Raw genomic sequence first — 25425 nt, forward strand, 5'->3', positions numbered from 1 at the left:
GATTGTTCGGCGTAGTCTAGCCGAGCCTCGACAATTATTAGTGCTGGCGCAGTACAGAATTTTTGTTTCGCCAAAGCTTGAACAAGCCACGGCGGCAAGTGCTGGCTGAGTATAAAAAAATTGTTCACAACGCTCTTTGCCAACATTGCTTTTTTGACATAAACTTGAAAAAAATTATAAAAAACGTTTATGAATGTTTATAAATATAAATTTATTAAAAAAAATTAATATTTTACTTTTCAGTTGTTCATTTTTTATTTTTATTAAATTTAATAATAATAATTTAACATAATTGTCTAATTTTGTAAATAATAAATTATTTAAACAAATTAAAATTATAAACAAAATTCAAACTTTAATCTCAACAATAATTTGGTTCCTATTAAAATACTATTATTATACTTCTTACTATGAATAAAAAATTATTAAAAAATTACCACGTAATTTAAGAATTACGTAAAATGTTAAATGCAATAAGTAAAGTAATTTAACTTGATTATTAAAAATTTATTTTAATTTATTTTATTTCAATTTATTATTTCTAACGTATCCCTATTTTTTTCTCATCTTTGACTCAATAATTGTATGTCTGAATGATACTGAGATATTAATACTTTACTGTACACATGTGTCGTTAGCATAGTGGTTAGAGCGTTAGTCTGTTAGTCCGTAGGTCGTAGGTTCGATTCCCCTCGTCAGCAATTTTGTTTATTTTCATAGGTTTGCAATATTTCTAGATTCCAATCGTTAGGTACTAAAATATGAAAATCTAATGGACACTTACTGTAATTTTTTATTATTTAATTTTTAAATGTTATAAACAATTTTTTTCTACTTCATTTACTATATCCATTGTTAGTCTCCATCTTTAATACAATTTCTTTGAGAAGAGAAATATTTTATGAATAATATCTATTTATTAATATTATTTACCATTTTGTTGTTAAATTATTTATAATTATTAATTTACGACTAATTAATAACAATACGGCATTTATTGCGGCAATATTCTCAGCCAGCACTGGTCCAGTGCTGCGCCAGCGCTGTCTGGCAGCACTGGCAGGCAGTACTTCGCCAGCATTAGACAGCGTTATCATCCCAGAGTTATGCCAGTGCTGTCTGTCAGCGTAGCTGACAGTGCTGGCGCAGTACTCCGCTAGTTGTAAATTTCCCATTGGGTCTCATAAAAGTTAATTATTTTTTTAACCAATATTTAAAAGAAAAATTGGAACTTTTTTAAATCTATGTTTAGGGGGTGATTTTTAGGGGTGGTTTTTATTATTTTGAGGGTACACTGTTGAAACTACATAAATAAAATGTTTTTTATCCCACATGCACAAAAATGGCGCTTTCTGATAGCAGACGACAGGGAGGAAAGTCATTCATTTCTTTGACCGTATGAAAATGGCGGCCGTGTTCTCCCAAGGGCAAGAAAATTAGCTGTTCACATGCATTTTTCTTTCCCATGGGAGAAAACGGCCGCCATTTTCATACAAGTCGAACAAGTGAATGACTTTTACTCCCTGTCGTCTGCTATCTGAAATCGCCGCTTACTATTTCTCTTTTACAAGAAAGATTACAACGAATTTGTGAAAGATTACTTTATTTTTCTTTGCTATTTACTCAATTGGCCATATTTTTAGGGTAGTTTAGGCGATTTTTTGGGCATACTGCCCAACCCCTAAATGGAAATAAAATTCGCCATGCGGCATCAAAAACTTGACTTTCTTACGAAAATTTTGAGTATACATACATTTTATCTTCAATAATAAAGTGTGCACTATTTAATCTTCTTTATCATAATATATAATTTATTATTATTGAGAATATTTAACGTCCTTTGATATTTAATTATTGAAAATAAGAGGCGATTTATTATTTATTATTTTGGGTCAAATCATACCTAACAAATCAAAGTTGTCCCTCAGTTCTCCGATTTTTGTGAAACTTTGAGAAATTGTAAAGGAATATATGCAAATAAAAATTCCAATAAAGATTTTCGAAAATTTAAAAAATTTGTGGTTGTTCAGGGTTTTCAATTTTTTTTTTGAAATTTTGAAGACGCAATATCTCAGAGACATATGGATGGATTTTAATGATTTTTTCAGGGATTACTTATTATTTACAAACAATTAAAATGAAAAAAATTGCAAAAAATTTTTTTTTGTTTTAAATAAAAAATTTAAAAAATATTGTTTAAACAAATTTTTTGTTTATAAGCGTATCTTTAATTTTATTGTTATAGCGATATTTTGATTCCTTAGGATTTCACGAGTATTTTGACATAAAGAAATCGATGGAGACTCTTAAACTTTCGGAGATATTGTATTTTTTGTCTTTGCGCGCAGGGCCAAAAAGCGCACTGAAGCAAAGGCTCTGTGTACAAGGTAACGGTGAAAATTACCTAATACTCACGTAAATTTCAAACAAATTGAATTCTTTCTTTTTTAAATTAATTAGTAACATTTTATTAATAAATAAATAATAAATGAATAATATTTAAATAATAAATAATTAAATAAAAAATAAAACTCGTAAATTTCAATCGAATTGAATTCTTTCTTTTTTAAATCAATTAGTAATATTTTATGAATAAATAAATAATAAGTTATTATTAAATAAACAAATAATTTGTCTGCGTAAAATAAAATAAACAAATTAATGTAAATTAAAAAACAGTTCCTAGCAGAATATTTGACTACTTTTTAACTACTCTGCTTTGTTCAACAAGTCCTACATTAAATTAAAAAACCTGTTTTAATCATCAAAAAGTAGTTAAAATAAATCAGATAAATAGAAATAAAATAAAAAAGTAATATATGATTGAAAAGTAACATATGTTATTCGTTTACATAAAGCGAAGACCTAGTTCGCGAATCGAATAATTCTTTATATAAAGAGTGCGCATGCGTAGACTCGACTCGGATAACTTCGTTCAATCTCGTGACGCGATTGCGCGTCCGGAAGAGTAGATTTGTCAAAGATGGGTTTCTAAGAGTCTTATTTTTAAATCAGCATTCGTTCGAGCTCCCTCTATGTTTGTAACAAGTGATAATTGTAGAACTAGGTGTTTTTAATAGTCTTTTTCGTAGTTAAAAAGAAATTATAAATTTAAACCTAAGGGAAAAATTAAAAAGAAACGCAAAGAAACTTATTTACATTTACTTAAACCTAAAAAAACAGAAAACTCAAATCAAACAAACAAACCTTAAACCACAAAAATGACACTGAAAAACATGCAATAAAACCTGAAACTATGAAAAAGACTATTAAAAAGACCTAGTTCTACAATTATGACTTGCTACAAACATCGAAAGTGCTCGAACGAATGTCGATTAAGAAATGAGACTCTTAGAACCCCCTCTTTGACAAATCCACTCTTCCAGACGCGCAGTCGCGTTACGAGACTGAACGAAGTTATCCGAGTCGAGTCTACGCATGCGCGCTCTTCATATAAAGAATTACTCGATTCGCGAACTAGGTCTTCGCTTTATGTAAACGAATAAAATGTTACTTTTTCATTATATATTACTTTTTTATTTATCTGATTTAATTAAATTCTTTTTGATAATTAAAACCGGTTTTTTAATTTAATGTAGGACTTGTTGAACAAATCAGAGTAGTTAAAAAGTAGTCAAATAATCTACTAGGAACTGTATTTAATTTACATTAATTTGTTTATTTTATTTTACGCAGACAAATTATTTGTTTATTTATTAATAACTTATTATTTATTTATTCATAAAATATTACTAATTGATTTAAAAAAGATAGAATTCAATTCGATTGAAATTTACGAGTTTTATTTTTTATTTAATTATTAATTTTTTAAATATTATTCATTTATTATTTATTTATTAATAAAATGTTACTAATTGATTTAAAAAAGAAAGAATTCAATTCGTTTGAAATTTACGCGAGTATTAGGTAATTTTGACCATTACCTTGTACACAGAGCCTTTGCTTCAGTGCGCTTTTTGGCCCTGCGCGCAAAGACAAAAAATACAATATCTCTGAAAGTTTAATAGTCTCCATCGATTTCTTTATGTCAAAATACTCGTGAAATCCTAAGGAATCAAAATATCGCTATTAGAAAAAAATTAAAGATACGCTTATAAACAAAAAATTTGTTTAAACAATATTTTTTAAATTTTTTATTTAAAACAAAAAAAATTTTTTTGTAATTTTTTTCATTTTAATTGTTTGTAAATAATAAGTTATCCCTGAAAAAATCATTAAAATCCATCTATATGTCTCTGAGATATTGCGTTTTCAAAATTTCAAAAAAAAAATTTGAAAACCCTGAACAACCACAAATTTTCAAAATTTTCGAAAATCTTTTTTGGAATTTTTATTTGCATGTATTCCCCTACAATTTCTCAAAGTTTTACAAAAATCGGAGAACTGAGGGACAACTTTGATTTGTTAGGTATGATTTGACCCTTTTGCAATTTAGAATTCTCAGTTTATGTAATATTTAATTTTTCCAAATATAAATTTTTTTATCCCACATGCACAAAAATGGCGCTTTTAGATAGCTGACGACAGGGAGTAAAGTCACTCATTTGTTCGACCATATGAAAATGGCGTCCATTTTCTCCCATGTGCAAACATAACCGCTGATCCCATGCGTTATTTTTGCCCAAGGGAGAAAACGGCCGCCATTTTCATATAAGTCGAACAAGTGACTGACTTTTATTCCCTGTCGTCTGCTATCTGAAATCGACACTTTTGTGCATTAGGAATAAAAAATATCGTAAGTAACATGGGAATAAAGGCAGCTAATTTGTTTACGGTGATTTTTGTGACACGAGTGGAGGTCGTAGGCGCTCCGAGACCTCCACTCGTGTCACAAAAATCACCGTAAACAAATGGCTGCCTTTATACCCTTGTTGCTTAATATACTATTATATCTAATGTGTGTAGAAAAAAACCTGACTCTACCGGGGCGCAAACTCAGGTTCACAGTAAAGCATTTTACCACTGAGCTTCGGTACGCGTCTAAAATATTTTATATTATATACTATATTTTATTTATTATACTACTAATATATAACATATTTATATTATACATTTTTTATTATTACTGGTAATATTAATATCAATAACATTATTAATTTCATTTGTTTACAAAATTATTTATATTATATTAAATAAAAAATATTTGTTCAATTCAGTAACTATAGTAAATTACTTTTGACATTGAACTTGTAATATTTTACTATTAATAATATTGCATAATTATTATTAATTAATTAAAGTAACTAATTTACTATTCGAGTAATTAAATTATAGTTATAATATTTTATTAAATAAATATTTGTTATCTTAGCTGCGTGGTAGTATTCATGCTCTGTGACTCTATGCTCCTGGGCTTGAGACCCCAAGAGATCGTACAATTTTATTTCGGTGCTAGAAAAAAGGGACTTTTAATTTCTACTAACAACAACAATAATAATAAAAATAATACCTAATAATTAAAATTAAAATTTTTTCATTCATTAAAATATTTGAATTGATTGAATTAATAATTTCAAATCAGAGTCAAAATGATCAAGTATGTCAACAGAGGGTTAATAAACAAATTATAATATAATAAAATATTAATTAATTAATATAATAAATTTATATTCAAATTTTTTTTACAGCCATCATAAATAGTGGAAATTCTCTTTTAATCTGTTCGTAGAAAATTTTGTTTCTCAATAAAAATGAATAAGAACTGAGATGGGAGATTAAAAAGATACTCGCCACTTTTATAATGGTAACGAATAACAATTGAATAATAACTTGACGCTTTTTTTAACGATACAATGAAATCTTGATATATATACTATATATATATATATATATATATATATATATACTATATATATATATATATATATATATATATATATATATATATATATATATATATACAATATATAATTATACAATATACACAGAAAAAATGGATGGTAAAAAGTTACAAAGGTAATGGGTAAAAGTTGTTGGGGTAAAGGGTAAAAATTGTAGAGGGTAATATTGTGATGGGTAAAAATGTTACCAAAATATCACTAGAATAATAGACGACATTATTGAGAAAAATGAACAAATATTACACTTACGAAAGTCACAATTTTATAAGATATGTAAATATAACAATTTACTTCTAAAACCATTCACAATATATACAATTAATAGAAAATTAATCTTCTTCTTCCTTTGTTTATGACTTTTTGCTCGGCAATAGGCCAGATCTAGCAGAAAATTAATCATTACTATCGTTTGTAAATAAACAGGATTGAGAAACTAGAAACTAATATTTGTTGTTTCACAGCAGAGTTGGGTAGAATAAAATTTTTATAGAACTATTGAGATGTACATTTAACTACAAATTGAACGAATGTGAATTTATTTTTAGCGGAAAATAAAAAAATAAATTTAAAGTTTTTTTAATAAATACAAGGTTATATAAAGTATAAATAATAAATAAATTATAATATTAATATATAATAAACTTTCTAAATTTAAATTAGTAAAAATGTTTACTAATTTGAATTATTAACTGGCCTTTAGCATTTGAATTAGTACATTTTACTAATAAATTAGTATAAATTACTATTTATTAGTAAAATTTGCTAATTTAAAAGCAAAAAGAAAGTCAATAATTCAAATTAGTAAACATTTTAACTCGTTTTGTTTTAATTTATGGTAATTTGTATGTTTACATGTATATAAAATGTTAATATGAAACATGAAAATGGCAAACGATATTTGTATCCTTTTCTATCTCATTTGAAAATTACTCATTGCAATTTAAAGTTTTCATTATTCTATTTATGCCTTATTGAATTCTTTTTAAATTTATGAGGGAGCATTTACACCTTCGGTAAAAATTTCCAGAACGAAAAATTTTTCATTGGAGTAAGAGAGACAGACTGTGTATCTGACTCTCTTACTCCAATGCAAATTTTCCTTTCTGGACAATTTTTACAGAAGGTGTAAACTCTCCATGAATATACATACCTTAATATAAAGGATTTTCTACAATACGAAGAAATACAAGTCTAAGTGCTACAGGAATTCTATGTTATGAAAAGTTACTTTTTTGGTAGAAGGAATCCACTTCTATATATTTTTAAATAAAAATAAATTGTTTAAATAAAAATTTGCAAATAATAAAATAATTATTATTTCATAATATTAATTTAACAGTTACAAACTAGTAAACCAATTTGAATAAAAAGAGTAATATTTTTTAGATAATTGTAAAGTTTACATTTTTAAGGTTATGTCTAAAACTTGTAGTGTTTCTTATTGGTTTTGTTATAAGATAATTGTAAACATAAATTATATTCTTGTTATCGTTACTGTTTTCTGGGTAATATATATAGAATTTTTTCACGTTTCACGTCTGCGTCACGTGTTTCTTATTTTCTCTTTCTCGCGTTATTTTTACCATTTAGATACAACATTATGTCTTAGGGTGCAATCCCATTACAGCAGAATACGTCGACCGAAAACAGAAAATCATGAGTGCGAAAGAGATAGATAGATATTGTTGTTCTTTTCACTCTCATGATTTTCTGCTTTCGGTCGACGTATTCTGCATACATGGGATCGCACCCTTAAGCACAACTGTTTCGCGAACGCAAGCTATAAGTTAGAAAAGGACAGATTTATATTTGTGTCCTTTTCTATCTCATACATCTCGTACGCGAACGACTTTCGCGAACCTATTGTGCGTTGGACTTTAGGGCCAAAGCAAAATGAATACGGATACGGGAACAGGACATGCAAAAGAAAATGACAGAAGCTGTATGCATCCCTTTCTATCCAATGCCCTGTTCCCGTATCCGTATTCATACTGCGTTGGTCTTCGAAAGATTTCTATTTAACAGAGGGTTCTCATTGATTAAACATTTTCATCCTTTCTCTAACCTTTTTTCTGTGAAAGCACCTTAAGAATTATATAAGCGAATTTTTTTGTGACAGCATTGTTGCTTTACCTTTGGTTATAATAAGTGATCTATTTTTAATAAGACGTAAACAATTATTTGAAAAGAAAAGAAACTAAATTGTGTCAATTGTAGGTAAGTAATTTTTTGCTATTACTTAAAATTTTTTTCTTATTTGTAAATAAATAATCACTTTAAAATTGGTTTAGAAAAGTGAGGTTATAGATGTCATGACAATTCATTTTTTTAAATGTATTTTGTAATGAAATTAAAAATAGATAGTGAAATAAATAAAATATTAAATCTTTTGCATGATACTGCTTTACCGATTATCCGCTTTTCTCTTTATAAAAAAACAAAATATAATTTCAATTCCATATTTTTATGCAAAATTTTCCGGCAACTTTCGAATATGTTTAAATTTCGAAAATTGTTTTGTAGTTGAAACATTAAACTTTATCAAACAAAATTTATTTCTCCTTAAAAATCAATAACGAAAAAGTAAATTTATCTAGAACAATTATAATGAGATATACCTATTCAAAAAGTTCTGAAACTGTTTTATTCGTATTTTATAAAATAAATTTATTATATCTTTTTGATGTTAAATAATTTTATAAAAAGTTTATGTGTTGTACAATACTAAAGATTGTAGTAAATATTTCTTATTAATTGGCAGAAATCCCAAATATTTATATTATGCATTGCATAAGGTAAATTTTACATTACCCTCACAGCACCGGGATATTCAGGATATCCCAGAGACGTCCTGGGGATATCGATTTGTTTTCGGAAGTTTGGATATCTCTGGGATATCCTAGGGACGTCCATGGATATCCAGAGGATAATCCAGGGATATCCAAACTTCCGAAAACAAATCGATATCCCCAGGACGTCTCTGGGATATCCTGAATATCCCGGTGCTGTGAGGGTAAATAAAATAGTATAAATAGTTAATATATTCCTTGTATCCGAATCTTTATTTGATGAAAAATAGTAAAATAAAACATTTAAAAAATAATTAATAGTAGTGAATATATTAGACTTTAACATTATGATAGTATTTGTTTGAAAAGTTTTTTATTCCTTCGATTTGGATGTTTAAAGACAAAAAATAGTTTACAAAAAGTATTAACTAAATTAAATTATTAAATTACTTATGTTGAGTTGACATAGTGTTTACCTCTATTTGTATTTTACACAATTACCATAAAATTAATGTTTATTTTTATTGCAATTAATTTTGATTTTTTTTTGTCAAGTATAAAGATATATTAAACATATGGGGCATTCCACGTCAAGTCGGAAATCATTTTCCTTTTGCATCTCAATTTTTTTCAAATGTTTTTTTTCTTTCAGTGCTCGTTGAAATGAGCTACCATGATTTTTTACACATTTTTTCATAAAGCGATTTAAGAAATACAAATTTTTAAAAAATTACGTTTTTTATCTAAATTTTTTTGAAATGCTTATAACTCTGCCAAAAATTGGTCAAATTGGACGTTCTTTTAAAACAATTTTTTGTTTTTATACGTACTTTTTAATAAAAATAGGCAAAAATTTATTTTATAAAATTTACGATAAGATTTAAAAATTTCTTTAAAATATTTTATTTTTAACAATGTATGTAATGTATCTACCAATGTTTTGTAAGAAACTAGTACTAAATTAACAATTTTTAATCCTTGTCTGATTGTGGTCAAACGATGGGATCTATTTATTTTGAAATTTTTAATTTTTATATACGCAGTGGTAGCCAAATGTCTAACTTGCCATTTGACCAAATCACAATTTTACACAGTAAGAAGGTTAAGTTCATATTTTTATTAAAAACTATATGTGAAAACAAAAATTTTCTTTAAAAGAACGTCCAATTTGATCAATTTTTGGCAGAGTTATAAGCATTTCAAAAAATTTAACTAAAAAACTTAATTTTAAAAAAAATCTGTAACTCTTAAATCGCTTTAGAAAAAAATTTTTAAAGAAATCATGGCAGCTCATTTCAACGAACACTAAAAGAAAAAAAAATTTGAAAAAAATTTGAGACGCAAAAGGAAAATGATTTCCGACTTGGTGTGGAATGCCCCATATATTATGTCATATATAATAATTTTCGTTTGACAGAAAAAATATTCCAGTTATTTTTCCAATCAATTATGTTTAATTAAATATAAGAAGAAACAATCAAAGTTAATTATTAATATTAATTTTTAATTTTATCTCTTTTTAACTATTTACATTTATATTTACAGCAATGGACGAAAATCCCATACTTGAGGATCAGTTTAATGACGTTTCCGATGATGACAATTTTAGTGACGATTCAGATTACGAAGATGATCCTGATGATATTGATGATGTTCCAGACAATCCTGAGAAGGAAATTATTGGACAATACCTTTTATATTTACGAAGTAGTACTCGAGCAACAAATAAAGATGTCATCAATATTTTATCGAAAATGCAAGAAGTTGTAAGATGGTATCTTACTCATTACCTCAATGATGTCAGAACTACGCTTCAGGAGAGGCACAATTTACACTTGAATGACATTATAAATATTGAGGAAATTGTTAACAATATTAACTGCAGTCAAGGCCTTCACAGTATTCACAACCAAAATTTATATTTTCAAGAAAAATTCAATGTTGTAAAGCCTAATAGAATTGAGTTGGGTGAGAATTTTGTCCCTTATGGAACACCTACAATTTATGGCAATCAACCAATTAAAAGGAAGAAAGATGAATTCATTCACATTCCCATTAATAATGTTCTTACTAAATGGTTAGAAAATGGCTCATTCGGGAATGTTTTATTTAACCCAACACCAAATGAGGAAGGAGTTATTGAAACGTACATGGATGGAACCTACTTCAAAAACCATTCTTATAAGAGGCGAAGACCTGACTGCAAGTTCATTAAACTATACTACGATGAGGTCGATATGTGTGATGCTGTCGGTTCCAAATCATCTTCCAAAAATAAGCTCGGAATGTTTTACTGGATGGATGAAGACATATCTCCCGAGAATAGATCACAATTAAAATTTATCAATTTAGCAGGAGTTGTATCTAATCCTCACATCAATTCTTATGGAATGAACAGGATCCTTCAGTACATCGTTAACGATTTAAAACAATTTGAAAATGGCCTTCGTTTGTCAAACGGCGATATAATTTACGGAACTTTATCAGTTTTGATTGGTGATAATCTTGCAATACACCAGCTCTGTGGTTTTAGAGAGTCGTTTAGTGCACGTTATCCTTGCAGAATATGTAAAGCAATCATGGATCAAATAAAAACTATGTTCAGGGAAGATTCGACAATACTTCGCTCGTCCGAGGAGCATGACTTGCAAGTTCAGGCTATTGAAGCTGCTGTTGGGGAACAAAATAAAGCAGCACTGAGAACCGCATTTGGCATTAACAGGAGAAGTGTGCTAAATGAGATTGAAAATTTTCATGTTACACAATCGACGCCGCCCGATTTAACACACGATGATCTGTTGGGAATCTGTGTTATAACAACAAGATTATTTTTAAAAGAAATTTGTTGCACTTTACGTTTAATGACACTTGATGACTTAAACAAGAAAATAGCTGATTTTGATTATGGTTATTCAGAAAAGTCGTCAAAACCTTCACCAATTTCTGAAAGGCAATTGTTGGATGCTACTCAAAAAATGAAACAGACAGCATCGCAGATGGCACAGTTAGTGACAATGTTGCCATTAATAGTTTCGGACAAAGTCGTTCAGGGATGGGCTCCGCTAGACAATTACTTAAAAATGCTAGAGATTATTTTAATATCACACGCAGATAAAATAAAACATTCAATTTTGGGTTATTTGGAATGTTGCATTTCTGAATATCTCGAAACATTTCAAACGTGCTATAATAGAGATTTAATTCCAAAACAACATTTTCTATTGCATAGAGTAAGAGCGATTCTGAAATTTGGACCTTTGCAACAATACTCCACTATGAGAGCAGAAGCCAAACACCAATTCTTCAAACGAATTGCTCAGTGTATGCGAACCTACAAAAATTTACCGGTAACACTAGCTAACAAACACCAGCTGCATCAAGCATACATATTAAATGGGACTCTAGAGAGAGAGATTACTTTAGGCCCAACAAAATGGGTCCCTATTAATGTACTTCCTTATGCAGAGCTGTTTCCAGATGTAAGACGACTACAGACAACAAGATGGGTGCAAATAAATGGTATTAAGTATACTGCACTTAAGTGCTTTTTAGCTGTCGGATATAGTGAACAGAATATACCACAATTTGTAGCACTGCACGCCATCATTTTGAGAAACAACAATCCAATTTTCGTTTGTCGAAAAGTGACAACTGTTGAACATAATGTAAGGATAATGGCATACGAAATTGAAATTGAAGAAGATTTTGTGGCCTTATCAATTGAAGATTTGCTGACTGTTGACGTATTTCACGGACATCGATGGAATGAAACTCAGTACATTATACTGAAAAAAGCTTTGGGGAATTTACACTGACTTGTAAGTAATAAAAATAACTAATACAGTCAGTTATTTTTAATATGTTTTATGATTAATAAACTTTTATTTATTTTAAATTTGCAGATTTCAGCATCTTGAAGAATTCAGAATGGTATGGTTGAGATGCAGTTTTTCTAAATCGTCTTTTCTAATTTTTGATTTCCTAAAACACTTTTCTAATAAAGGTGAATTTCTGAAAATAATTTTTCAAATTAAGGTAATTTTTTAATATCTTTTTTCTAATAAAGGTCGTTTTCTGAAAATTTCTTCTTATAATAAAGGTGATTTAAAAAGAAATTTCTAACAATATTTAATTTTTGTAATGATAAAAAAATTTATGAAAATTTTGTAATTCTTTCAAAAACGTAATTGAGATTTCGTCAAAAAAATGTGATAAAAAATAGAAATTATGCAAATTTTAACAAGAAATTTTTAAATAATCACGTTAAAAATCGTTATTAACAAATAAAAATTATGGGAATAATTTTCCTAAAGATATTTCAAATTTTCTAAATTTAGCAAAGAAGAAGAAACTATTTGTCAATGTTTTTGTGTTCCACAAAAATAGTTTATGGATTTTTTTATACGTTTCTATTTGTATTCTGTATCATCTTTGATTGAAAAAATATTTTACATCGTAAAAAGAATAAATTATAGAAATAACAAACGGAGTTTGGTGTTGTATTTTCAAATTTGTATTCGTTTAAGAAGAACATCTGCAGAGTACCTTTATACCTTAGTTAAAAAGATATTACAAAAGAAATACAATAAATTGTCTCCAATTTTGAAACCTTACTAGCAACAATTTGGGTGCCGCTGACTTCTGGCTCACTTTTTTTTAAAAAAAATTGCAGGTTTTTAAAAATAATATAACGTAAAAATTTTTGTTATAAAAATAAAATATGTGAATTGGAATATATAGTTTTAATATTATTATAATTATAATAATCATATATTCTGACATAGCTAATTCAGGGAAAAGTCTGGAATTTCTATTAAAAGTTCTGAAAAAATTTAATTTTTAGAATTCATAGAAAAATTCTGAATATTTGTGACGTTTTAGTTTGACTCATAAACGTAATAAAATCCTTATCACATAATTTAATTACGTTCAAAATTTATAGAAAAATCTCGACGAAAAACCAATTATTATTTTTATAAATAGAAAAATTCTTCTTCAAAATTTCAATTATTTTCAAAAAATTTCCTCATTTCAATCATTTTTAATATCTACTATTGTAATAAAATTACCCATAAGAAAACAATTATTTAAGAACAATTTTAATAAAATTGTACGCAAACATTTAATTATTTTTATAAATAATAAAATTTCACAGGTATTCAAATATTTACAAATTTTTTGTTTCTTCTTAATAATTTCACTTATTTTCAGAAATAATAAAACTTATAGTTGTCTTTCAATTATTGTTAATAAAATTTTAATCCAATTCCTTGAAAAATGTAACTATTCCTAAAAATGTTATTCAAAATCGTAAAAAAATGAAATTATTTAAAAATTTGTTAACAAGATTCTTTATAAAAATTAAATTTTAAGAAACATTCAATTATTAAATAAATTATTTATTTTTGTATTTAAATAATTGAATTCTAATAGAATTTTCTAATAAATATGGATTTAAAAATGAATTTAAGTTTCAATTTTAAAAAATAATACAATATGAAAATAATTTTTAAAAAGTTAGAGTAACAATGTTCTTATAATATAAAATAATGATTTTAACACTCGATCCTCTTTAATTATTATCTTTACGTTTTATAACAATATTTTTAAAGTTGATTAATTTCAAAAAGATTTGAATTTGAAATTTTGATAAATCCTAATTCCTACTGTAAAATAATAATAATTAAATATTTAAAATGTTTAAAAATAAAATTATTGTTTTCAAATAATTTTGCAATTAAAGATATTCGTAAATAAATTTAACAGAACATTTTTTTCTATAAAATTTTTCCTTTATTTTCTAAAAATTCAAAAATTTTCAGTTTTATTTTCAATTGAATTTTCTAATTGCTAAATATAATTTATAAACATTTTATTCCTTTATTTAAGAAAAATTTTGAATTGTATTAAAACAATTGAAATTGAAAAATAGAATTGATGAAAATGATTTCCTTATGAAAATAGATAATTTTTTACAAAAATATTAAGAAACGGGAATATCTAATGTTTTTCTTCCCAAAAAAATAAGTTTATAATTTATTATTTTATTATAAATCATGAAAAAATTCCTGCATATGTTCCATTTTTTCAAACAATACTTTAAAAATGCATACACAGAAACTAACTTCAAACTGCGGACAGAATAAATGAAAGAATACGGATATTAATATAGTTAATAATAATAATATTTTGGTACGACTCATATTATAGTTTTTGACATTTAAAATAAGATAGTTTCTTATAATTTTTTACTTCAGACATAAATTGAATTTTATAATAGTCATATTGGTTATCATCATTTCTAATTCTTTTTAAAAAACAATCGTTATAAATGCTTTTGACTATATTGCTAGTTTAATTAAGGTTAACCTTAATTAACTTATAATTTAATGTTGAAACATACAAATCAACTGTTTCACAATTTTTTGCGATAGTGAAATATCAGTGAAACCACTGATATTTAATCTTCATTTCTATGTACAAAATTTATTACAAATTCACATTAAAAATAATTAAATAATTTACTATGCTGAAAGACATAAATTTGTTCCTTATAAATTATATAATTAATAGATAATCATTTCAGAATTGTTACAGAAGTACATTCCCAAAATAATTTACACTTTAGTGTTTCTAGAGTATGCATATACATTATATTTCATGTCGTGTACTCTTTCTGAAAATCTAGGCTGCTCCATACATATTTGTTGTCGTATCCAAATTAAACTTAGTATAAATATATAATATTATTTCTGAAAACAAATTTTTTATTTCATTAATGACATCATTATGTATTATATGTACTAAAATAGTCTTGCTGCAATAAACAATAATCATTTGAATAATTTTTTTTGTAATCTATACTTTTTCCTAGTACATGTAATATATATATATATATATATATATATATATATATACGTAATTTTGTGGACGAATTGATAGACGTTTTGTGATGCTCCATAAAGTAAATAAATTTTAATTTCTATTGTAACTTGAACTTAGTTTTTAAGATATGACAGGTTGTTGTTGACATTTGGTTACATAACCTATGCATTAAAACTTTAGGACTCAACGCACAACTGCTTTTAGGCCTTTCTTCAATAGACACACAATGGAGAGAGACGCATGATTTTCCCCTAAACGACAAATGGTCGAATGTTCAAATGGTCGAATACCAAGTAGTCGAATCGTTAACTGGTCGAATGCTAAAAACATCGAATGCTAAAAACGTCGAATGTTCAAAATATCGAATCGTCAATTTGTCGAATGATCAAAACGTCGAATTCTCAAATGGTCGAATGCTAAAAACATCGAATCGTCAAATGGTCGAATGCTCAAAAGGTCGAATCGTCAAATGGTCGAATGCTAAAAACATCGAATTCTCAAATGGTCGAATGTTCAAAACGTCGAATCGTCATTTAGTCGAATGCTAAAAACGTCGAATCGTCAAATAGTCGAATGTTCAAAAGGTCGAATCGTCAAATGGTCGAATACTCAAAAGGTCGAATCGTCAAATAGTCGAATGCTAAAAACGTCGAATTCTCAAATGGTCGAATGTTCAAAACGTCGAATTCTCAAATGGTCGAATGCTCAAAACGTCGAATCCTCAAATGGTCGAATGCTCAAAACGTCGAATTCTCAAATGGTCGAATGCTCAAAACGTCGAATCATCAAAAATTCGAAAAATTTGCTTGGTTTAAGTCAACATTAACTTAAACCAAGCAAATTTTTCGAATTTTTGACGATTCGACGTTTTGAGCATTCGACCATTTGACGATTCGACGTTTTTAGCATTCGACCATTTGAGCATTCGACCTTTTGAGCATTCGACCATTTGACGATTCGATGTTTTTAGCATTCGACCATTTGAAGATTCGACGTTTTTAGCATTCGACCAAATGACGATTCGACGTTTTGAACATTCGACCATTTGAGAATTCGATGTTTTTAGCATTCGACCATTTGACGATTCGACGTTTTGAACATTCGACTATTTGAGAATTCGATGTTTTTAGCATTCGACCATTTGAGCATTCGACCTTTTGAGCATTCGACCATTTGAGCATTCGACGTATTGAGCATTCGACCATTTGACGATTCGACGTTTTTAGCATTCGACCAAATGACGATTCGACGTTTTGAACATTCGATCAATTGATGAGTCGATGTTTTGAACATTCGACGTTTTGACTATTCGATGTTTCTAGCATTCGACCAGTTAACGATTCGACTACTTGGTATTCGACCATTTGAACATTCGACCACTTGGCGTTTAGGGGAAAATCATGCGTCTCAATGGAGATAGACCTTCAGGCGGTGTTCACATGCTTGCTCCCATGGCAGCGTTTTGCGTTGCGTTTTGTAACTACGCCATTAGTGCAAATATAGCCAACATATATCTCCATCTCTCTCATGCTGCATCTACATGGCAAAGGTAACGCAAGACGCAACGCGAAACGCACAAAAATACCATGCATTTCTAGCGCGTTTTGCGTTGCGTCTCGCGTTATCTTTACCATGTAGATACAACAACACACTCATGGCCTAGTTACAAAACGCAACGCAATACGCTGCCATGGGCCTCCAGCCTGAGGTCGCAGTCCCATGGCAGCGTTTTGCGTTGCGTTTTGTAACTAGGCAATGAGTGTGAGAGAGATGGAGATATATGTTTGCTATATTTGCACTCATGGCCTAGTTACAAAACGCAACGCAAAACGCTGCCATGGGACTTCACCCTGAGAGTGCGATCCCATGTGAGCAGCAGAATACATCGACCGAAGGCAGAAAATCATAAGAGTGAAAAGAACAACAATATCTACCTATCTCTTTCTCTTTTGCACTCAAGATTTTCTACTGTCGGTCGACACATTCTGATCACATAAGATCGCACCCTAAGGGAGCATTTACACCTTCGGTAAAATTTTCCAGAACGGAAAATTTTTCATTGGAGTAAGAGAGACAGACTGTGTATTTGACTCTCTTACTCCAATGCAAATATTCCTTTCTGAGCAATTTTTATAGAAGGTGTAAACCCTCCATGAGTGTTAAGCAGGTGATAAGGCCTAAGCAGAATAAGTTCGCGAACACAAAGCATGAGTTAGAAAAGGACAGAGATATATTTGTGTCCTTGTCTATCTCATGTGTCTCGTTCGCGAACCTATTGTGCGTTGGACTTTAAGGTACGGTCTCACCTCGGCTGCCTGACTGCAGGTCGTCATGGCAATACATTAGAGTAAGAGAGTCAGACAATTCAAATTGTGTTTTCTCTCCCTTACTCTAGTTGCGGCTACCTGCGCAGGCAGCCAAGTTGTGGCCGTGCCATAAGTAGGAGAAAAATATACGTGTATCTCTCTCTCCCTTATTATTCAATGCCGTAGCGTTCGAACCAGGAAGGAAGAGTAAGGAGACCGAACTCTGTGCAGATAGCGCTTTGAAAATGTCTGAGAAATATGCACGAAAAGTGCCAGGTTCGATTCGTTCTAGTCGACCACCAAATAAGTTGATCATGCGCATAAGCTGTGTTGTGTCTCTGTTTCTCGTAAAAATTGTGCGAGTGAGATGTAATATCTAATGTTTACATTTAGCCGGTCTTAGTGAGATACATATATAATACATTTCGTTTTAAAAATTATTTATTTATTTTATTTAAAAAAATGTCGTGTTGTGTGCCAGGATGTAAAGAAAGAAAAAGAGTCTAAAAACATTAGTCTCTTCTATCCTTCTACGGTATGTAAATATACTCTAGTTATAAACATAATTCTTCTTAACCATTTTCGCAAAATTTTTCCTTTTTTATAAATATATTATTAAATTATTTCGGAAATCTAAATAATATCACAATTACAAATAAATAAATTTGCTTTTCAAATTAACACAGTTTAAACTATGTAATATTTACCTTGACATAACCACACTTTTCATCTATGTCAACACTGAACTAAAGTTCAGTGTTGACATAGATGAAAAGTGTGGTTCAATGCGCATGATCGACTTATTTGGTGATCAACTAGAACACAGTGAGTCTGGCACTTTTCGTGCATATTTCTCAGACATTTGTAGAAGCAGAGTTCGGTCTCCTTACTCTTCCTTCCTGGTTCGAACACAAGCATGCAGCGCCTCACTTTTGCAAACGACTTTCGCGAAGCGATTGTGTATTGACCTTTACAAGACAAAACGCAAAAGAGAAAGAGGTAGCCATGTAGTTACCGTCTCGTGTCCCACCCTGAACAAAGTGACTAGAAGTGCATATTTAGTGTAAACAATTGAACAACAACGCTTGTGGATTCTGCTTGCTGTTTATATTATCTTTAAAAAAGGATTGTAAAGAAAAATTATTCCATGTAGATATTAAAATTTTAATAAGAAAAACAACACTACGAATTTAGCGAAAGATGCAGACTAATATTGACTCGAAGGGGGTAAAAAGAGGACGTTGCGAACAGTGTAACGAATGTCCAGAGTTTGAATGGCGACAAGATTCAAAGAGCTCCCGATGCGGTTATTGCGATTGTGTCCCAATTAGTCATAAGAGACATTCAGAATCCCTTGAGGAAGAAATTAACAATACTCATGATTTATCGGACAATTCTTTCATTGATCAAGGAATACACAATGAAAGTAGCGAAGAAAAAAACCTAGATGAAACTATTGAAGAAAATTCGGGATCAAACGTGCCTGAATCAGAAAATAATAGTGGAGACGAAGAAATTTTAGAAATGAATGAAACGGTAATAAAGAATAATTTATTGAAAAATTGTAGTTTTGACTGTAAAGAAGACTTTCGTAAACAACATTGTTACAATAGTTCCTACAATGAATTGTATAATAATTAGTACTGTTTTATTTGTTTTTTTATTTCAGACTGACATAAGTGTTTTCATGAGGATCGAATTACCAAAGGAAACGCAGGAATTAATAGATAAAAAGGAAAAACTAACAGAAAGTCAAAAATCATTAATAGTACGACTAATTTCGAAAAATATGATCGATGCAGGTTTCGATAATCCATGCGTTATCGAGGAAATGTCTATCCTGTTGACAGACAAATATCCGCAATATTTTGAATGTGCATATGGTGCGAAACATGTAAGTTTCTTCGTTTAAAAATTTGATAACCGTGGTAATATTTGTAACGCGATCTAAAAAAGGAACCTTAGAAGCAAATCACTTTAAGGTTATGTTACTGCTAGTTTTTTTACTGAAGGTTTCTTTTTACTTATTACAAATTTAAATCAGTGTTTATTAAATATTTTAGTCAAAATGAAAACTTAAACATCAACGATTTATATTGGCACTTGATTCTTTTTTGGTTTTTTCATTTAAAGAATTGCAAACATAATTTATAATAGCTTGCTTCAATGGTTCCTTTCTTCAAATCGCGTCACAATTTCTAAGAAGTTTACAAAAAAATGCCTTAAACTAATTAAATATTTTTCCTGAATTATAATAATAATTTTTATTACACTCTTATAAAGTATAGAATCAAATTATATTACACGATAAATTTTTCATACTTTTAATGTTGCTCGTTGAAGAATTTAAAGTCCTATTCTTTTCTATTTTATTCCTCTACACCAAAACTTAAAGATTTAATATTCCGTTTTTCGATCTCGATGAGAATAGCGAGAATTTTAGATATTTATTTTTAAACATTTCTTTAATTAGCAAACTTTTAACTTTAGTTGCCATTAAATCCCTTTGTTTATATATACAATTTTAAAATTTATCAAATATTTTTCTATGACGTCTTTTTTACATTAAATAGGATCAGACACATGCACGAATGAAAAACTGTTTTAAATATTTGAGAACAAAGGATAAAAAGAGTTCACGTTGTAAAGGAACTTCATCGAGTAAAGTTGAACCAAAAAAACCTAGCATGAAGAAGGAATTGCAATCGACCAGAAAGTCCAGAATGATGGCCATTAGTAAAGTGAATGCCTCAGAAATTTTAGATAGGTATCCCGCACTCCGAAGAAAGGATATGGTAAAATTATTTGTTTAAAGAACAACCTGTTGATCTGTTCTGCTATGATATTTTAATTTCTTAAATTTCATTAATCTCTGTCTATAGTCTTCTCATAATCTCCTTTTAAATTCAAACAATTATACTCTAAAATTAGTGATTATCGCAAAATTTTTTGTGTAATTTGTAATGCGGTTTTAGAATAATTTATAATTAGGCATGGGTTTATACTTAATCCACTTTACTATAAAAATTTATTTTTTATAGTACAATATAGGTTACATATAAAGCCATCCCTGTTTACCATTGAAGAAGGATAAAAATGCTAATTTTTCTTTGAATTTCTATAATTACAGCTTCTTGAAGAATTTTGCCAGCTGATAAATTTAACTGCTAATGATTTGAAGCAGAATTGGATTGAGATACTCCCCAAAGTAATTACTGCTTTGCAAATTTCTGGAAAAAATCTTTCTTTTGATGGTCAGACCATGGCTGTATTATATCATCTGCCTAAATTATTCACAAAGGCAAAAGAAGGCGGAAAAATTCTTAACTGTTTTCCGGTAAGTATAAGTGGCGATTAAATAAATTAGTTATATTTTACTTTTGAAATTCTTTAACATCGACTTAATAATAAATGTATTTTAATAATTTTTGTTGCATAGAGTGGAACGCCAATCGCGAATACTATTCCGGGTGTTGATGAGGCTCCAAAATTGATAGCTATAGCAAACAGGCCATTGAATATGATGCACACAATGTGCTACATAGATGGCACACCAATTTTTGAAGCACACGGCTATGAAGCCATACTTCTATTGCTAGCCGTCTATTGGATATTTCAAGTCCAATTTCCGGCAAACGCTAAACAGCAGTTTGCATTTATTTCAATATCCATTTTAAGAGATGTGGCAGTAAAAGACATTGATGCAAACATCTTAAAAAAGATAACATTAACAAATGTTTTAAAAAGTTGCGACTTACTGCCAACTTCCTCAACTTAAAGTTAAATTTATTTTTAAGAACTTAAGTCATAAATGTAAATACAATTTACTAATGTGATAATTTCTTAAGGTATAGTTTATTGCAAATTTGTTGTTTATTTCTTTGGTCATAATAATTTATACATAAAAAAATTTATAAATCTCAAAAATAAGTTTTAAAATTTCTTTCCTTTACTTTAATGTTCTGAATTGATAAAACGGGAATCTAGGGACTATTACATTTCTATAGAAATGAAGTTCTAAAGAACTATAGTTCTTTTTAGACTTCGTCTTGTTTGAAATTCAACTGAATTCAATGTATATCAAATTCAAAAAAGGAAAAATAAGAATTATGTCAAACAACATTTTGGTAAATTAGAAATTCGTTTAATTGAAATTTCGATTAATATTTGTTTTATTTATTAAACGTTTTGTTATATTATATTTTAGATTAAAATTTATTTAAAAAGATTTAAAATTAGGGAATACAGAAATTTGAGTGAATTTAATTTAGAATCAAGAACTATTATAAAAATTTGAATTTAGGTTAGGCGACATTTTGTAAATAATAAATTAAGTTTCATTTGACATCGCAGAAGTATACATTATATTTCAAGAAGCATCATTCGTTCATATATATATAGCATTTGAGTTTATTTCTAATTTGATTATATAATTATTATAAATATTGATTTCTTGAAACTTCTTTTATTTCAAACCTAATTTCTTTTGTATCATCTTTATAAAACTAAATTTCTTTTTTTTCAAATTATTTTACAAGAAGTTTCAGACAGACTAAAATTGTACTAATTAGACAGTATCAAGTATATAAATTCGATTAAAATATAATTTATTTACATTCCTCTTAGGTTAAATGTCAAATCGAAAGCATTGAATTTCGTTCAATTTACAATTCGTTCCAAGTGTCAACAGAAATGAAAGCAACTTTCAATTTGACTATTTGAGTGATGTGAAGTCGACTTAATATTTATTATGCTTTTTTTAATTTTTAGATGAAAGACTGCAACCCGAGGAAACTGAAAATTCTATCCTACCCAACTTTGCTACTGAGTTGTGTGTGCACCTTTACAGTCGCTAGTTTCCCAATCTTATTTGTTTACAATTAAACTTTTATTATCAATTGTATTTATTTATTATAATTTGTTGCAATGTTTTATTTTAGACATATTTATGCACGGGTAGTTTCCTTAATATTAAAATAGTAAATTTCATATATCAATTGTAATATTAATGGATTTTATTCAAAAAAGAATGTCGATTGTTCTAGTGATATTTTGGTAACATTTTTACCCATGACAATATTACCCTCTACAATTTTTACCCTTTACCCAAACAACTTTTACCCATTACCTTTGTAACTTTTTACCATCCATTTTTTCTGTGTAATAAGATCGAGGGAAATTATTAATTATATTAATTCTAAAAAGAATTAACTATATTTATCTCTAAAATTGAGAAATAACCTTCTTCTGCATAATTACCATATCTAGTAAATTGGGTCTCTAGGTTTTTCTCAAACGTTTTGAAGTTTAAATAAAATAATAAATAACATTTTTATAAAAAAAATAAAATCTTCTGTTGGAAACACAAAGATTTATAATAATGGTCATTTTTTAAGACCATAATTAACGTCAAAATTTAGAACTCCCAAGAATAGTCACTTCCGGTTGCAACTTTGTAAATTCTACACTCGTGTAGATTGTGCCTTCTAATTTAATTGAGAATAATTTCACGACAGAAATCTTCATATAATATATTAACTACCCGGAAATAATTTAGCAAGCAATATGTAGAATTTATTTCCCCTATTTCTACACTGAAATAATTTCTTATTCGCTTTATGGTATCGAAAGCCATTTTCAAAATTAAAAAAAATTATTTACATACTTACAAATACGGGGTATAAGCGGATAGTACTCACCTGAAACAAAAAGAAATTATAAAATTTACAAAGAATATTAAGGATTTGTAAATAGTTAACATTTTAAGCAATAAAATGTAAACTATTTGGAAACTGAATTTTCACAAAATTGAAAATGGGTTTTTGGTAAAGAAGTCCTTTTGGAGAATAGGAGATTAGAAAAGACGTTGTTTCGAAAAATATCGATAAACTCGTGTATAGATTGTGTTGTGTGAGTGGGGTAAGTGGAAAGAGCCAAGCTATGGTCGGGCGGCGGTTGAACTACGTTGGCCGAGTGAACTGTGCGGCGAGGGATCTGAGATTCTCGGACCGATACGTGAATGGAAGTCCTCTCTCCACTTGTAAGAACCGGAATGGCATTTATTTCAAGCCACGACCTTTGCGGATTATGCGAATCACGAATTTGGCTTGCCTCTTACTCGAAGACGCGGGAATTCGTTAATAATTCGACCCTCGGGGATTCATTTCTGCATTCACTATTCAAACATTTTACACACAGTCGAAATCATCATACTCGAGAAGCGCGCGCGTGGCCTGGCCAAATTCTCTCTTCATATAGCACATCTATTCCCGTACCGGGGACAGAAAAGAACAATGAGTGTACACACACTCCTCTATTCCATCTTCGCTTCAAAACTCGTCCTTCTCGACGAGTTGCGATGTGTCGCCTTTCTTTAGTGGGTGTACAACACTTGCCGAATAAGAGAGAGAAAATGTGTTAAATCCAGGGACGGATACTCTAGATTATCATATTTAGTCTTTTTTCATCAAATTGGAGCTTTTTTATATTAAAGAAGAACTTTTTACAAAACACGAAGATACTTAGAACTCTTTTAGAATTTATTTCCAATTCAGAGAAAATTTGTATCTTGAAAAACGATGCTGGTATATTTATTTTCATAATTTTTGGAGTCAAATATATAAAATTTGGGCTTTTCTTCACCAAATTAGAGCTTTTTCCAAAGCACGAAGGTATTTAGAACTTTTTTAGAATCTACTTCCGATTCAGAAAAAAATTTGTTCTTGAAAAACCACGCTGGTCTTGTAAATTTATTTTCACAATTTTTGGAGGCGATTATCAAATTTGGACTTTTTACATAAATTTGGAGCTTTTTTTTATTAAATCTTTGAAAATTATCTGAATTTTAAAAGAGTTGCGTCTACAATTTTCATAAATAGATAAACTATAAAAGGTTTCCAATTAAAGTTTTATAAAATTTCAATTTTAAATGAATTTAATTAGATATTTTAGAGAACTTAGATTTTTGAAAAATTTTAATAATTCAAATTCTGAATTTGGTCACATTCTTTTAATATATATTTAATTAATTATTAAAAATAATGAATTTATAGAAGGATTTTAGTTAAAAACACTAAAAAAATTAAAATTTTGGAGAAATTACAAATGTTGGCGAAAATTCAATTATTTTCAAAAACTTCAATAAAATTCTTAGCAAACGTTTAATTATTTTTAGGAATATTAAAAATTTCATAGGAATTCAATTATTCACAAATTTTTTATAAATTTTTTTGCAATAATTAAATTATTTTCATAAATAATAAAAATCATTGCAAAATTGCAATTATTTTTAATACAATTTTAATTAAATTCCTCGAAAAATGTAATTATTCTTAAAAATTTTATTAAAAATCGTCAAAAGAATTCAATTATTTAAAAATTTTAATTATTTTTAGAAATAATAAAATTTTTCTCGAAAATTTAATTATTTTCAAAAATTTTTTAAAAGTTCTTGTCAAACTTTAAATTATTTAAAAGAAATTTTCTCAATTCAATGATTTTTAAAATCTAATATTTTAATAAAATTTTCTAAAAGAATTCAATTCATTAACAATTTTTTTTATAAAATTCTACCTAAATGTTTAA

The 25425-nt window shown here is 28.4% G+C and overlaps 2 protein-coding genes across 2 annotated transcripts; both read left to right on the forward strand.

The window, feature by feature from the left end:
- Positions 1 to 8017: 8017 nt before the first annotated feature.
- Positions 8018 to 12671, forward strand: LOC122503450. The gene is made up of 3 exons (XM_043614000.1): positions 8018 to 8078; positions 10196 to 12468; positions 12553 to 12671. Exon 2 carries the CDS (start codon positions 10198 to 10200, stop codon positions 12463 to 12465), a length of 2268 nt encoding a protein of 755 aa, XP_043469935.1. The 5' UTR covers positions 8018 to 8078; positions 10196 to 10197; the 3' UTR covers positions 12466 to 12468; positions 12553 to 12671.
- A 4726-nt stretch (positions 12672 to 17397) lies between these two features.
- Positions 17398 to 21727, forward strand: LOC122503447. Its single transcript, XM_043613997.1, has 5 exons — positions 17398 to 19377; positions 19511 to 19735; positions 20415 to 20636; positions 20972 to 21178; positions 21281 to 21727. The coding sequence occupies exons 1-5, from the start codon at positions 19042 to 19044 to the stop codon at positions 21617 to 21619; spliced, it is 1329 nt and encodes a 442-aa protein (XP_043469932.1). The 5' UTR covers positions 17398 to 19041; the 3' UTR covers positions 21620 to 21727.
- The last annotated feature ends 3698 nt before the right edge of the window (positions 21728 to 25425 follow it).

Source organism: Leptopilina heterotoma, unplaced genomic scaffold (genome assembly GCF_015476425.1).
Source record: "Leptopilina heterotoma isolate Lh14 unplaced genomic scaffold, ASM1547642v1 Lhet_262, whole genome shotgun sequence".
NCBI lineage: Eukaryota > Metazoa > Arthropoda > Insecta > Hymenoptera > Figitidae > Leptopilina > Leptopilina heterotoma.

Excerpts from the sequence above, each read along its gene's own strand:
- LOC122503450 (XM_043614000.1), top strand. The coding sequence starts at position 10,198 with ATGGACGAAAATCCCATACTTGAGGATCAGTTTAATGACGTTTCCGAT.
- LOC122503447 (XM_043613997.1), top strand. The coding sequence starts at position 19,042 with ATGCAGACTAATATTGACTCGAAGGGGGTAAAAAGAGGACGTTGCGAA. Across the intron at positions 19,378-19,510 it reads TTTTAGAAATGAATGAAACG|ACTGACATAAGTGTTTTCAT; the intron begins GTAATAAAGAAT and ends TTTTTATTTCAG. Across the intron at positions 21,179-21,280 it reads AAATTCTTAACTGTTTTCCG|AGTGGAACGCCAATCGCGAA; the intron begins GTAAGTATAAGT and ends TTTGTTGCATAG.